The sequence below is a fragment of the Erithacus rubecula genome (assembly GCF_903797595.1).
Source record: "Erithacus rubecula genome assembly, chromosome: 13".
NCBI classification, from domain to species: domain Eukaryota; kingdom Metazoa; phylum Chordata; class Aves; order Passeriformes; family Muscicapidae; genus Erithacus; species Erithacus rubecula.
The window spans coordinates 2,719,431-2,735,862 of NC_136665.1; the positions used below are offsets into that span (position 1 = coordinate 2,719,431).

General features: G+C 39.0%; 1 protein-coding gene across 4 annotated transcripts in view; it reads right to left on the minus strand.

The window, feature by feature from the left end:
• The window catches only part of ATG7 (autophagy related 7), a 68,614-nt gene that overhangs the window by 35,986 nt on the left and 16,196 nt on the right, over positions 1-16,432 (minus strand). For 3 of the 4 annotated variants that reach the window (XM_079316766.1, XM_079316767.1, XM_079316765.1), the window contains 2 exons: positions 15,806-15,886; positions 4,082-4,204 (listed from right to left, as the gene is read on the minus strand). In XM_079316766.1, coding sequence (XP_079172892.1) covers positions 4,082-4,204; positions 15,806-15,886 — 204 coding nt within the window. Of the gene's footprint in view, positions 1-3,422; positions 3,594-4,081; positions 4,205-15,805; positions 15,887-16,432 lie in introns of those variants that run through there. The other variant, XM_079316764.1, reaches the window with a different exon arrangement.

The following is a 16,432-nucleotide window of genomic DNA, read 5'->3' on the forward strand; positions in this document are numbered from 1 at the left end:
TTCAGCATCAACTACACTGAATAATATAATGCAGAATCAGAAACAAGCAGGATATTTTTAATAGCAAAGCACACTGAAAATTCTGAATTTTCTTCCAAATTAGGACAAGCACAAAGTTCCTTTTGAATACCAGCTGCTTATTCTACAGCAAAGCTCTGTTCCTCAAGAAATGACTGAAAAATGGTCAGGCACAAACCTCAAATAAGTGCAGAAATGATAAAATGGGATTATCTGTATTTTCTCTGAGTATTTTACTCATTATTTACTATTTATTTTTCATTAATAAGGATTATTTGGGATAAACCAGCACAGAAAAAGGATTTTGGAAATGCCAAACAAGCCTCATTCACTGACTACTAGAACTTGTCAAAGAAACTACAGATACCACACTTCTTGTAAGAGACAGAAACTTGAAATACAACATTACTGCAGTAAAATAACACAGACATCATGAGCTGCTGGCACCAATACCTGCCCTTTAAATTCACATTCAAAAATAGGAACTCTGCTCCAAATTTGATTTTTTTTCCCCAAAGATTTTTATGACCCTCTTAGATTGCAACTTGTACCTCTTCTTGTTTTTTAATCAGAAAACCAAGTGAAAATTTTATTTCTGGTGTGTGTTATAATCTTCTTTCATCCTGGTGAATGCAGAAGTGCAGTAAAGTAATTCAGGAATTGAAATTTAAAGTAAGAGAAGTATATTTACACTTGTGTCTTACTACAGAGAGAAATGAGAATCACAGAGAGAAATGAGTTGAGCATAGCAGCAAAGCTGTGATTTAGGATGAGAAAACTTCAGATTGAATTAGAAATTTTAGAGGAAAAGCATCTTTACACCCCAACACCCTTTGCAGGGTTAATCTGGAGCACGTGGGGAGCAAACCAGTTTGGTTTAGGGATGCATTGACATAGAACAGTCCTGGGCAGCCCAGCCAAGCTCTGACCTGGAAATTGACTTTTGTGCCTCCCATTCCACACCTCAGCCCCTGGTTAACAGCCCCAGGATGCTCAGGCTGTCTCTATTTTAAGCCCAGCCATTAAACTCGACTGCATGGTGAGCAAGGGTCAAGTTTAGAAGCTGAGGTTGGCAGAAAGGCACCAGAGTGATGTGGAAAACAGAAATTCAGAGCTTCCATCAGCTTGGGCAGCTCCCCAGATGAACTGCATCCAGTGGAAACAGGGCCTGAGTGCTGACATGGGAGTTTCCCACAGCTTCCATTGGCTCTCTGAGCTGTGTCATCACAGGCTGCACAGAAAGGTCTAACTGGGGAAAAAAAAACCAAACCAAAATGTTCCACAGCCTAAATTAAAGCCAGATGTAGAAGGAGCAGATTCCTGAAATGTACTGTCAGTTCAAGACAGGACAGGAAAGCTTGCTGCTGTTATTATTTATTAATTGTCATGCTGAGGAAGTCACTGAGAACATTTATGGCTTCCTGATGCAGCTCATGTTGAAGAAATAGGTGTTCTATTGACCAAAAATCCTGTAATTTGTATCAACTTTAAACCACACTAAGTCTGTATTAAAATAGAATGGTTAACAGCACAGCCCTGGAATAGGAATTCAATATTGCAAGTGAAAAAAATATTTTCACTAAGTGAAAAGTCTCTCATATCTTCCTGCAAGTTGTGCTCCTTAGAGCTGGGGAGACACACTCAGTGCTAATCATGTGGGGGGAGTTTTCATGGAAATTCAGGCTATCCAAAAATGTTATATTCAACAGTCACTCCTGCAGAACATGCACAACTTATCCAGATTCTCCTTTAGGCAAACTCCAAACTTAGAAAAAAAAATTCTCATTAAAGCACTTTTACACACACATCATGAAAGGAGCTAAGCATTTAAGTGAATTGAAAATAAAAAATATTGAATAAAAAACTGAAACATGAGAACAGCACGACAGATTTTCTGACCACAACAAAACACTCTTGGCAAAATGTTCAATGAAATGCTCTGAATGAATTCACATTTTAACAGTGAACCTTTTAAAAAGAAGCACAAAATTGAGACTTCCCCTATCAAATCCAGGTTTATTAGTGAAATATCAGGGATTTATATATGGAATTACAACCAAATTATGATGTTACTGGATAAATATAAGGTTGGATGACATCTAACTTTACAAGTCTATTTTCTTTATAGTTCTGGACTAGCACTGGATAGATTTTACTAGACAGGAGGAAAGGAAAATCTGCAGTTACCAGAAGCCATTTTTATGGTCTCCAAATGCACCAATAATCCACAAAATCTCTCTGCAGAGTTTGAGTGCTGAAAAGCAGATAACTTCTCACCAGAAAAATGAAATATTCCCATCCCAAAGCAGGCCATACAACACCTGATGAAACCTCTCACTGCCTTTGCTGCAGTCTTTAGAGTGTAACAAGAATATCTCAAATGAAAGGAGCAATTCTAGTGGCAAATCTAATGGCTCCATTTTAGGGAATCCATTCTGCCAAGAGCAGCTCCAAAGCAGCCAGAAACCCAAAAAATCATTTTGCAGACCTCACACTCCCCAGCTGCACCGTGAGAAAAAGGAGCTTGAAATACAAGAGAAAATGAGCTCAAAATAGGAGAGTAATTCTGCAGAAAAGATAATAAAAGCACTCTCTTGTGCACCTAAAAAAAAAATAAGAATTGTCTCAGATGATGAACTGAGGCTTGTGGAGGAGCACAAAACAACCTCTCTGTTTTTCAGAGCCAACAGTGGCAAAATGTAACCAAGAACTGGTTTTTAATCCAAAGCAAGCAAGAATGCTCCAGAATCTACAAATAATCTGTCAGGGTCTGTCAGCCCTTGCCATTCATAAACACAGATTCATCAAGTCTATTAAACTGGTTAACTGCTAAAAGAGATGAATTTCCCCAAAAATGCAGCAATCCTACAGGGAAGAATTAAGCAAGCTCCCTGGTTTTATGGCAGTTAACCTAATTTGAAAGCATGAGCCCTGTAAATGCTTTGCATGTCAGATTTTCCACCTCTGAGCAGTGATTTCACTGCATAAACCTCACTAAAGTACCCCAGGATTTCTGAAAGGATAAATTCTGGGTTTTAAGCAAAAGTTTAAAACTTCAGGAAGTCACAGTGAACTCACATCAGACTCTGTATTGTAGAGAGCATCCAAAACTTCATTAACAAATACCTATTCTGCAAAAGGGATTTATGGATTAATACCTGCAAAATAATACCTTACCAGTTTTAATTGGTTTTCCATTTTACATCAGCAGCCTAGAGACAAAGTCAGGCCTGGCAATCAGACTTTAATTAATCTTGCTGTTAATAGTGGCACATGTTAAAGGGTGCTTGTTTTCCCTTCTTGGATACCTCCCATATATATATTTAAATTTTTCTTAGGTATGACCATGCTGATTTCAGAATGCCTTAGGTATCTTAGAGTTCATGTTTCCAGCATTTGCTACAATTATTTTTCAAAGGTTAAAACATGAAACAGAGAGCCAAGTCATCATTATCCACCCAAAACTTTATTGAGAAACACTGTGGAGCCCTTTCCAGCTGAAAAAACAGCTCCAGCACTTGCACAGGCTGCAGGGACTGAATAATCACTGCTTCAGAACCATTCCTGGGATACAGCTATGCCAAAATTAAATGATGATGAAGGGTAGAGACATTGGCAGAGGGAGGAAGGAATACAAATCATTGTTAAATACAATATTAGGTGATATCTGTTTCATTTTTCATGGAACACAGTATAAGAACTCAATATTGAGTTATCACCAGTGCTGCTGTCCATGAAATCAAACACACCCCAGTTTCTGCCCACATTCAATTTTTTGTCACTGGGGAAAAAACCAGCATTATTTCCCCCATATTATAATCCTTCAAACAGCATAATTACATTTATTAAATAAAATTAATAAAATTGCAATTGATTTCCTCACATCACATAACTCAAGTCACCTGTTTCCTTTAAAAGTAATAAAGACTCAGATACAGAAAGTTACAATTAATTTAAGAGAATGTCTAAATCATTGTGTCAATCATTCTGTAAATGAAATACCCTAGCTTAATTCTATCATTTGATCACATGGTTAATTAGCATCCAAATTTTATTTACTTACCTCAGCAGCCTGTGTCTCCTGGTGTAATAAAGTCAGACCTGTCAAGTCTTCCAAGAAGGAATGTGAAGAATTAAAAACTTTAGCTAGGAAATTAAACCCTTCTCTTTCATACTGGTCAAGGACCTGCCAAATAAACAAAAAGAAAAGTATTTCAAATATAATACCCATAATCTGATTCACGCTCATATTTGGCTCACAAAATAAAAACAATCTTTCTGAACACTCAGAAAATGACTGGATAGTGCAAACAGGTAGAAATGACAGAGAGCAGAACAATCATTTTCCCCAACTCTATTCCTATGGTGAGGAAAGGTGGAAGCAACAGGGAAGAGAAGTGGGGTTTAAGATTTCCTGCTTTCAATACATTTTGAAGCTTAGAACAAGACAGATGATAGGGCAAGAAGGCAAACTTGGCTGCAGAGCCATGAAAGGAGCATTTGAGTGCCACAAAACACAGTAAGAGCCTGTTCCATGTAGCAGCTCAGGAAAGAACCACGCTGGGACAGCCTGAGAAAACTCCCTGAGTAGGTGTCCAAGCCCAACACCCTCCCAGCCTCCAGAGATCTGTGCTATCTCCATTTTTCTGCTTTAATTTGCCCAGTTTATCTTTTATTTGGATAATCTCACAGGCTCCTGCAAGAACTGAGGGGTTTCAGTTTATGTGCCTCTCAAGGCCTGACCATGAAGAAGTTCATTTCAGCTTTAGGGAAGGATCTGCCAGGCTGATTTTAACCCAGTGAGATGCAGAATGAGGGAAGAAAGATAAATATCAAACATGAACACAATTCTACACATCTTGTGACAGCAGGCAGTCAGAAAATGGAAGGAACTTATGCCTGAGCAATCCCAGTATCCCGTGTTCCCCGATTTTTGTTCCAAGCTCTGATCATTCCATACCCTGCTCTTAGAGCTGAGCTTGATGCATCCCAAACAACTTTTCCTACAGAACTTCAAGGAGCAGAGCAGGATTTATGTAGGGACCTCAAAGCCACAAAAATTAAATTAGAAAGGAGCAGAATTTGTGACAGAGGAAGGATCACCAGGATAGCCCTGGATCCAGAGAGGCAGGAATTTAACAGGAACAGAATTGATCAAATCACAACTTACTCCCCCAATCTCACTCCTTCCTACTTTAACAATTCCTAATGGCACCAAATATCCATTTCATTGATAAAACTGTGGGAACTTGCCCAGCCCAACAAAATTCTTCAGCAAAACACATCCTGTGAGATTTTACACTGAGTCCTGCAGGAATTCAAGCTCATTAAAAACTGCATTTATATTTAGCTGACAGGATTCTATGTTTACTGATAAAAATAGACTGGGATCCTCACTCAGCTCTTCTTGCAAAATTATCTAATGCATAATTAGGTTTCAAAAAACACAAACAGAAATACCTGAAACACAACTATGAAGACAGATGTAGGTGATTATCCAACATTTGGCACCTTCTTGACCACACTTACTTCTTTATAATAAAGAAAATCAGCACTTCTTGTTCTCTTCCTGAATGTACAGAAATTGTTCTTCATACTTTAAGGATTTATTTTGCCCTAGTGGTGTGTGTGCAAAAATGACTGATAAACATAATCATGAATTTTAAAAGAAAAAGGGATTTTGAAAAAAAAAAAAATGGGAGCATTTCTTTGTATTTTTCTTGGGTTTTTTAATCCTGAGATAAATGAAGTAAAGTGAACTGAACAACTTCAGCATTTGATTTCAGCTGTGTCTTCTCCACTAAATATGGTGGGATTGCACTCTGGATTTACACATTTAATGAGAATTCTGGGTTTCAAAATTCCACTAAAACAACTCAAGTGCAGCAGTCTCTTGCATCTGGCTCTTAGTGGAGCACTGCACAGACACCAGTTTCCAACCCTGGAGTGTTCACAGCCCTGCCTCTGGGAATTCCTGACCCTGGCAGGATTATCCAAGGTTTTTGGGGGAAGCACAACCCAAATTTTTGGTGCTGCAGGACAGATCAGAGTTCATGGCCCACTGAAACCATCCCCAGCCTGCACACAGCAAACCTCAGCCTTATTTTAAATTATGACAGCACCTCAGAGAAATGCAGGGACAACAACAGTGAGGTATTTTGGTCTCTTCCCAAGGGTAAAACTTATTAAAAGATGTAAACCACCTTGGGCTATGCAAATATTATGAGCAGGGCAAGGAATTGAGTGCAACCTTTCTATATACAGCTCATCCATCAAGCAGCCCTTAAACCTGGCTGGGTTTGTTACTCAGCAAACTCTGCTTTCATCCTCACTCCCAAAAACTGGGATTTGAGCCTGGAGTGAGAATTTCCAGGTGCTGCTCCCTCAGCCAGTGCACAAATGCAGAGTGCCAGGGTGCTGAGCATGAGGTGCCCTGGTTTATCTCAGGGATGGGCAGACCTTGCCAGGAATTCCTGAGCTCACCCAGAGCCCCCCTGACACACACAAGGTCTGCACTGCCTGGGATGGAGCACCTGGAACAGCTCTCCTGAAATCCAAGAGACCTTTGTGTTGCCATCAGTGTGGACAATGCCAGGAAGTTTCTCATTAAGTGCCTTTTAAAGGATTAATATTAATAAATATTAATAAGGTTGCAGATCCAGGAGTTGCTGGTACATTATTTTTAGATTTTTTTGTACTGGTACACATTAACATGACCAAATGTATGGCTGTGGAAAGATTTAAACATTTATTTTTCCCTCTGTGTGGCAGAGAGCTTCCATGGTGGAATGGCAAATTGGTTTGGGTAATAAATCTGACCATACACACAGGATCTTAAAAACCTAAAGCACAACAATAAAGAACATTTTTTTTCTCCTAGCAGCAACCACAGAAGGCTGAAAAGCTGTATTAAAAAGTGAACTTGCTGATTATGATTTGCTTATAACAATGAGAACAGCCTGCTGAATGGAAGTATTTGCTAAGTAGTTTCAAATCCAGAATTCCACCCACACAAGCCAACAAATGCCCTATCAGAGAGTCAAAAAACCACCTGCAGCACCACATGTGCTGCCTGAGCAGGTACCATTAAAGAAGATATTCTCTAAAATGAAATCCTTTTAATGTAGGCAGTGACTGGGAGAACATTTTGTCATCCTCAGGGACTTTATTTCCCAATTGAGATGATTAAAAACTTTCCAGTGCTACAAAAGGGAGGAACTCCATGAAGCTGCCCACATCTAACCTTCCCCACCCAAATTCAGTAGCAGCTTTTCTCTGATAAATGGAGCAGGGCACAGATTTGTTCAGCAGGCACTGAGCAGACCTCAGAAAGGAAAAAGAATGAGGCAAAATAATCTCAGATTCCTGTGCCAGGAGACCACACAGAGAATAATCACACAGGAATAAAACCAGTCTGGACAACAAACAGACAACAAAATAATTCTTAAAAATGTTTCCAGATTTAATAAGTAACCAATTTGTTGTTGCATGGAAAGAAAATTTTCTCCTATTTAATCATGCCCAGCAGAGCCCAAAGGCCCAAGGCTGGCATGAATTTGCTTCTGCACTTCTGAACAATTCCCCATGATCCTTGGTCCTACTGTGATCCTCACAAGGAACAGCTTTACAGGAGCAAAATACTTGAGAGATGCTACAATTTTTATGATTCTTGATCTCAAACCAGTCACTGTCTGACCACAGATGCACAAAATCCCACCTGAACTTTTTCAGGGAATAAACCCAGTCCTTCAGTGATGTGTCACTATGCAGCAATTCATTTGCCAGGCAGAAACAACATTATAAAAGCACAATAAAAAGAACCAGAAATACAGAATTCTTGCACCCAGCCTGGCAAGCTGGAGCAGGAAGGATTTATTAAGGAACTCTTATCTTTTCCTCACTTGCAGGTCACTTTTCAGAGCTTGGGAGAGCTGGAAAACACCAATTCCTTCTGGATTTCATGGCTGCTCCAAACAGTGCCAGGAGAATCCACATTTTCACACCACCCTCTCCTGACATGCAAATCTTTCAGGTTGATGCCACAACCTTGATTTCAGTCTCCATTCCACAGAGCCAGAGCTCCAGAATTATTGTATTTTGTTTGGGTTTTTTTTCTTTTTTTTCCCCACAATGGCATTTTCATAGAACAAATCAAGCTGTGGATGGCACATCATCACAACAGGACCAAGCCATGGATTGCCAAACCTTCTGAGTAAATGATACCCAGTAACTCATTTCATGAGCAATCTTTTTATTCTGGCCTGCTTACTCAAGTTAAAAAAACCCCAAATCTCATGGCAGAAGGGAAAAAATACAGGCTTGGAGTAAAAGGACTGGCTTTGAAATGAGAAACAGATGTTCAGCCTTGCTGTTATATTCCTTTTTAACAGCATTCTACACAAAGTTGTCTCAATTGCTGGGTACAAAGACATTCAGAAAGAGAATCTGGCTCCAGGATTGCTTTATAGCAAAAAAAAGTTAATATCTGGTTAAGCAAAAACACAAAAAACAAGCTCCTAACCCAAAGAAACTGGCTACTGATGCAAAATTGGCTCTTGTGTTATTCCTGTCACATCAATTTCAAACTTTTTAACCAGTATTTACATTTGGTTTGGCTTTTTTTTTTCCCTTTTCAAAGTAGTTTGCATCTGCAGAGCTTGAACCAATGCTGTTTACTTTCCAGGAAAAATAAAATAAGGAATGAATGCTACCAGCTGGATTATTTACAATAAATAAGATTTCTGGGTAACTTACCCCCAAAACAAGTTTCTGGATTTAAACACTTTCCTCCCTCAAAGGGAGCAGATACTTCACCAAACATTTCAGTCACAAAAAAATCCCAATAGTCAAGGTTGTGTTTAGAAATTGGCCAGGCCTGGATATATTTTTACACACTGTTAACTCCCTGCTTATCACAGGCCATGCAGCAAAGATAAAAAAAATTACTGTTCACCTGCTGAAAAGAAACATTTGGAAAGTAAGACAGACATGAAAAAGTCTTGCCAGCTCCACTGTTCAAAATTCATTGTATATCCTGTAAAAAAAGCAATTTAACAAAAGTTTTATGCTGTGAAGAATCCTCCTGAATGAGAAGAGAGTAAGCTGAGCCATTGATTTAATATTCAAAATGTTACCATAAAACCCATAATTCTGGTTTCCTTAAAAACACCCTCATTCCCAGACTCTTGCCTTTTCATGAAGTTCTCAATTTTTATTGCCATCTGATCCTAAAAAGTGGTCAAGAAAAGTCTAATAAGGTGTAACAGCTATGAAAAAAGAAGGCAATAAAACTGCACTTTTGTGAAGATCATGGAATGATTTTTCAGGGCCTCATTTCATGGGTTTGGAACAGGAAAGTCTGACAATATTACACAAAAAAAGATAAAATACTCCAAAAATCACCTGAAGTGAAATTACCTAACCTTGTGCATTCACACATGATTAAGTTTGAAGAACAAAGTTCTGCAGAAAGCTGTGCACTGAACAAGGTCATGCTGGAAATACTGGAAATTTAGAAACCACAAGGCAAAAATGGCATAATTTTGGGCTTGTGTCCAAATCATGAAATCACCCTCTGCATTCACACAATTCTTTCCCATAATCAGTATTAAAAATGAAAGCAAATCAGTATAAAACCTTAATTAATCCATGTACAGTGTGTTGAAAAATCACTTAAGGAAGAGATTGTTGGTTTAATTGAGAGTGATACAAATGAGCTTTGCCTGCTGTTATTTCCTACCCTGATTTTGAATTGCAAGGGGCAGAAAATGGAGAATTAACTCACTGAAGACTCAGCTCTGAAAGGTCTCAACAGGATTTTTTTAGCATGGGATTTTGCAGTTTCTTCTGAAATACAAATAATGAAATGAAAATGAAAAGAAGGAAAGCAGAGTTCTTAGAAATTTAAGAAATGCCAGTTTTAAGCATGGCCTTGTCAGCATTTACTTCTTGGGAGATGGATGCATTGATTTCTAGAATAATCTTGATGTGCTTCATCAAGTACCCATTTTCTCTGATAAGAATATCTGACAGATAAAACTGCAGGATTTTGATTCTAGCTGAAGAAATATTCTTAAATATTTCACACAAGTCTATTTTAAATGTAACAGCATCCCCAGACTGCAGTCAGTATAAGGAAATTGTATTGCACACAAGCTGAAAGCATTCCCTGCCTGAAAACAAGAGTACAGAGATATGAAAGGAAAGAGAGGGATCAAGAGAAAAATCAACATCTCCATTTGAGAGAGTGGCACAGAAGGGGTTTCTGGAAGGCAGCAGCTCATGTGTCCTGACCTCCCTGAACACGTGGGATATCCTTCAGTCCCCTCCCTCACTCCACACTCTCCACAGGATGGATGTTTACAACTTGGATATTCACAGCTTCATTTATCCCCCCTCTGCTTCCTGTGCAGAATTGCTGCTGCTGAGCTCATCAGCAGCTCCAGCTTGGCTCCAGCTCTCCTGGCAGCAGCCACCCTCTGTTGTACAGGGAGGCACAGACCCTGACCCCTCCCAGCACACAGAGGAACAATCTGGGGCTGCATCTTGTGTTAGACATGCACAGGGACAGGCACCTAGTCCCCAAATTTTGAAGAAACAGTTCAGGAGCAGCATCCAGTGCCTGCAAAGCTGGGAGAGAAGCAAGAGCACTTCTCAATATCTAAAGAAATTATTCTTCCCCAGCAAAGCAGCTGCCTGATACTGAATGATGCTTTGGCTGCCTGCAAAAATCTGGATTTTACAAAGGCAGGAGTGGCCCTGCCCTGCAGGGCTGGCTGGAGCCAGGCAGCAATGCCTGGGTACTGCCCAGGAAAAGCCATTTATTCCATGCAGCCCTCCCCTGCCAGCAGCACTTCAACAAGAGGGAGATCTGTCACAAACTGAGCACCCAAAACTGCCACTGCCTCAGGCACTAACTGCAGCTGCTCAGTGCTCCAAAATCCACATTTTGTGGACTATTCCAGAGCAGAGGCTTTTATTATCTTATATTTTTTATTTTATTACCTGTACAAAACAGCATTTTCTTCAAAACCATATTTAAGGGATTTCATTGATTTCTGCTGTTAAATTCCCTCCACTCTTCCATTTCAAATAAAACAAACAATTCTATAAGGACAGACATATCAGCACTGTAATAATGTGGAAAAAACAGTCAAACTTAGCTTAAACTGTTCAAAAATATTTGCAAGCAAAGACCAGCTTTCCAATAAAGCAAGGATGATGATGATTACCTAAGTTTAAGAAAATGGGAATTGGGGTAGACAGACACTTGTCAAAGACTGCAATGAGAATGCAGAAAAACAACTGAAAAATGAGTACAACAATTGAAAGAGAAAAGATAATTAAAATGAGAAACAAATAATCAAAAATATTGTGTCTCCACGAGTCTTTGGAATAAATGAACAATGAACTTGGGAATGGAAAGCACTAGGCTGCAAAAATGCAAAAATCTTATGGAAGGAAAAAAGAACAACTACAAATTGCTCATATCCAGCAAAATAAAGAACTGATCTTTTGAGTTCCAGGTGGAATCCTACAGAATGAGGGCTGGAAATGATGGTGGAATGAACACCATCATCATCATCATCAACCTAGCACCACACATTGAATATTCCTAAATTTCAATCCAGCTCAGTTCTCCAAGTTCTTGCAGGCAGGTATTTCAAGCCAAAGTATTTTAGTTCAGTTTTGTTTGAACTGACAGAAAAGGAATTCTGTAACAGCTTCACAGACAGATGACAAAACAGCACAGATTATATCTAACATAAATAATTAAAAACTATATTCTAGGCACAGGTAGATATTGAACATGTCAATACCAGAAAACTGCAGTGATGCTGTCTTTTTCCTCATTGATAGTCCTTTACTTTGTCCTAATTGTAGTTAGAATTTCCTTGAATTTGAAGAAGAAATACTGGGAAAAAACCCAAACAAAAAACCTTTAAGACTTATAAAATTTCATTGAAATGCAACAGAAATACAACCTGTCAGAAATTATTCCATTGTCTTAAATAATGGCAGGTTTCTTCTTTCCTTTAAACACTACTACTTTGAAATTTAAATGTAACAATGGGAAAATTCATTTTTATTCATTTCTAGGAAAAGTTCTACATTTAACTCAGTATGCCCTGGTGTATTACTGATGCATTCTTCAAGTTCCAATGAAATCTGTCCAATATTAATACAGAGGCTGCACTGTACAGAGACTTGTCAAGTGTTCACATATGTAAATTCAGGAAATAAGGAAAGTTATAAATGGAGTCTGTTTCATTGACTTCACATTACAGCACAGCTACAGAAACAACTCTTTTAGAAGATTCTCTTAAATTTTTGAAATGTTCATTGCTGAAGGACAATTCTCCCCATTTCCTTCATAATTTCTGCAAGCTCTGCAAGAGATTTTTTTTTTTTTTTTAAGCACAGGAAAGACCAAGGCTTTTTCCCCCCATGACTTTTACATTCACACAGTACTTGAATTGAGAAATACATAATATAAGAAGATTTAAAGGAGTTTCAGTGACAGATCATCCATTGCTACTGGGAGAAAGCAAACAGGAATGTCTTGGTGCAGTCAGGAGAAATCTGAAGGGCCTGGAATCAAAATCAAAATTATCTCAACTGAAAAACATCAGTGAGTGACTGAATCTTGCAGGTTGCTGTCATAAGTGATCAGAACAATTTCAATAAAAATGCAGGCACAGCAGTTAGCAGAGGAGAACAATGGGAGCATTGTTGAGGCTCCACGATGACAGATTTCCAAACTGAAACGCTCATTAATAACTTACACAACCCCAGTGCTCTGTAAATGTCACAGCAAAAGGGTTTCATGTATTCCTGGGATGGTAAAAAGGGAAAACATCTGCAGGGGCAGGGGAACATCCTGACTGAAACCAGCAATTGTGACATAATGCCAACAATACCATCCCTGATCCCAGTGTCTGCCCCTCGGTGACACGCAATGAAACTGGAAAACATTCCCCATCAACCCAGTGGGTAAAAAGCCACTGCAGCAGCTCAAGTTCCCAGCACACTGGGGAGAGAGTTGGGAAAGAGCTTGGAAATCAGCAGAGATCCTTGTGCTGGTTTTTATAAATTTCATAGAGGGGGTAGTTACACATGAGAATGAGTCTAAGGAAGGGAAGGAGAGAAATCTCTTTAAGGAGAACAAGCCAGATTTCCAGCACATGGGTGCTAAATCCTAACTCTGGGAGAAATGTGAGCTATGTGTTAGAAGAGAGGGTTTTACATCTTTGTACCTAGGATGGTTGGTGGCAATTACCTTTTGTAACATTAAACTCCGGATCTGTGGGGTCTCCTCATCTTTTCCATGATACACAAGAAGTAGAGGGAAGCAATAAAAGGAAATTTTCATTGCCCTCATTAAAATAGAAACACTGGCAGTTTTGCATTAAAGTACATCCATATTTTAACATTCCTGATTTAAGGCTTTAACCAGTGTTCTGCAAGATCAGATCTCTTTTCCAAGGAATTGCAACACTTCTCACCATAATACAACAAACAAACAGCCTCATTTTGCTCCCAACAGGGTAAATAGGTTAATTAGCCCAGTCAGTAATAAGCTAAATGTTCTCTCCTGTAAGTAAAGCAGTTGTTACAAATAAATGTCCATCCTAAAGAACTCTGGAGTCTCCCTAGTTGGTGCCAGAACAAGTTTGGCACCAGAAGAGCTCTCGCTGCTCTCCCAGTGCCCTGAGCTCTGACAGGGATATTTGACATTCCAGCACAGCTTCTGTACAACCAGAATAAGACAGAGGGGGAATCATACAAGGAAAAACTGGCCCAGAATAGAAATAGATTGGTTGTGACCATCCCAAAATTCCTGAATAACTGCCTGCAGGAAGCTGCTCTGGCACGTGGCCTGGGCAGGACAATTCTGGGTAAGGAAAAGTTGGCTGGCCCCTGCAGCTTCAAAAGCAGAGAAATGAAGGAATGACAGACAAAATGAAAAGGACTGAGAACTCCAAACATGCAGATCATCAGCAGCTTCTCCTGAGTCCTCCAGCTGACTGGGTGGCTTCAGGATGCACTGGAATTCTAAAATTCCTTAGTTTTGTGCTTTAACAGTTACAGAGTGACAAGAGCTCAAGGAGAATGCTGACCAAAAAAACCCCACAATGAACACAATGCCACTATCTGTGCTGAAAGTCTGAATCTCCAGTAATTCTGACAGAGAGCAGGATGAAATGATGCTAAATTACCTTATTAAAAAACAAACCAAACCAAATGAACCCTCACACAACAAACCAACATACAGACTACAATTAAATCATAATTGGATTTGTCATTTCAAAGTATCAGCATCAGATTTCCACATAATGCAGGGTGACATATTCTTATGCTAATAAATAAAGTTAGCAAAGTAAACAAAGGCTGTGTTTCTACTGTAAGGAAATCCATGAGCCAATGGAGCAACCTTTTCAGCACACAAGTAATTCAATCTCCAAACCACATGAAAAGTGATCTCTCTGGGAATAGCACAGCTGCTAAAATCCAAGGCAGTTTTTATTAAATCATCAAGTCTGTTTATGTAAAACGGGGCTCTCTTAAAATGACCTCCAAGAGGAAATGATTTGCTAAGGAAAAATTGATCCCTGCATTGAATTTATCTGTGGGGATGTGCATTTTTATTGTTCTTGCATATCAGTGTTTCCTGAATTGGAAATAAGGCAAAAATAAGAGAAAAAGAGAAAGTGAAAAGCTTCTTCTAACAGCTTAAATTCTCCACCATGAAGGTTTTAGCTAGTGCTGAGCTTCCAGCTCTTCAACAGGGTAGATAAAACTGCTGTTATTTTTAGAAACACCCAACTTCAGTGTTTCAACTTAAAGAGAAAATGCACATTAAGAGTCCTTCAAAACTTGTCAAATGTACCCAGATAGCCCAGAGGAAACAAAGGAACACTGGAGAAGAAGATATTGTGCAAGTTCTCCAACAGCTCCCATTGGAGAACATCCCATTATTGTCTGATGGCTCTTTGAAAGGACAAGTGCAGTGAAAGGAACAGAGAGAACTTCCTGCAGTCAGACTGCAGGTACAGGAGAGTGAATTAATGGCACTCCAAGAGTTCAAACCATGAGTCAAAAACCCTCTGAAACTCCCTGCTGAGATATCCCAGGGAAAACTTCTGGAAGTTGCACTCCACAGCCAGAAAAAACTTGCCAGAGGGAACTTTTCAAGGCCAGAGGAGAGAGAAACAATGCAAGAGCTGCCCCAGAGAGCCAAGAAACAGCTGGGAGCTCTGAGGTGACTCAGGACTGGCAGATCCAGCAGCAAAATGAACAGTCTGCTCAATAAAGCAATGGTAAGAAGCAATTTTTTTCCCCTCAATTGTTCATTATTTGTCTGTTTTGCATCACAAACCAGAAATTTCAACAATTTTGCCCATTTGGAAAGACATTAAGCTGCAGAAGGCTGAAGGGATATTTATTCAACAGAGATCAAAAAGGATTTCTTAAATAATACCAATCTCATTCCTTTCTACAAAGCTGAAAGATAAGGACAGTATTTCTATAATAAACTTTTCAAAAATGTTTTGGTCAATCTCTGCTTGGATTCTTTAGCTGATGGCAACATTTACATGGAGATAAACAGTGCAGCTAAGAGGTGATGCCAAAAATTTGGAAAACAGCTCAAAAAGAAAGCTATGAGGGTAAAAGAACTTTAGTTGAAGTGGCAACAGATCCAAGCCCTAAGGAAGTCAGAGAAAATGTCAAAAAGTTCCCCAAAATTGATCTGGAAATATAAAAATACCAGAAAACTCAGTCTTACCTTGGCTGAACAGGCTGTGCACTTATCAAATGCCAGGCTGACAGGCAGAACATTATCAAATCTGGATAAAAATCCTCTGATCTAGAAGATGAAAAAAAATTACATTATTATTTCAAACATTTCCAAAATTCAACTTTAACAGGACATATACTCTATAAAAAGAATATTTATCATGTTCTAACAGTCATTCCCAGTAGAAGTTGTAGTGAATTTATCCTAAGCACTTATTAATGCTGTTTGATGTACAAACAATGGCACTGCTGCTTAAATGCAGCATTATTTCACCAGAAGTAGAGGCACAGCACCATCTGCAGTTGGCCTTTTCTGAGTGCAGTGTTTCATGAAAAATTAAAGGTCATGGTGTGACCAGTTGGACACTTTTTTTTCTCCATCTCTATAATCTGAAGTCTGAGCATTTAACTGTTGTGCAGTCCTCAGTTATGATGTTAATATGATATTATTGATAGGCAATTGAAAAATTCCAGACCACTATTTCTGCTAACAGAGGGAACACTGAAAACATTTTGCAGCAGGGTTTGATCACTTCAGTTGTGAACTCTTTGGAGTATCAGTTATTCTTTTTATTCTGTTTACTACAATGAAAAGATCTCACAAGAGCAGAACTTA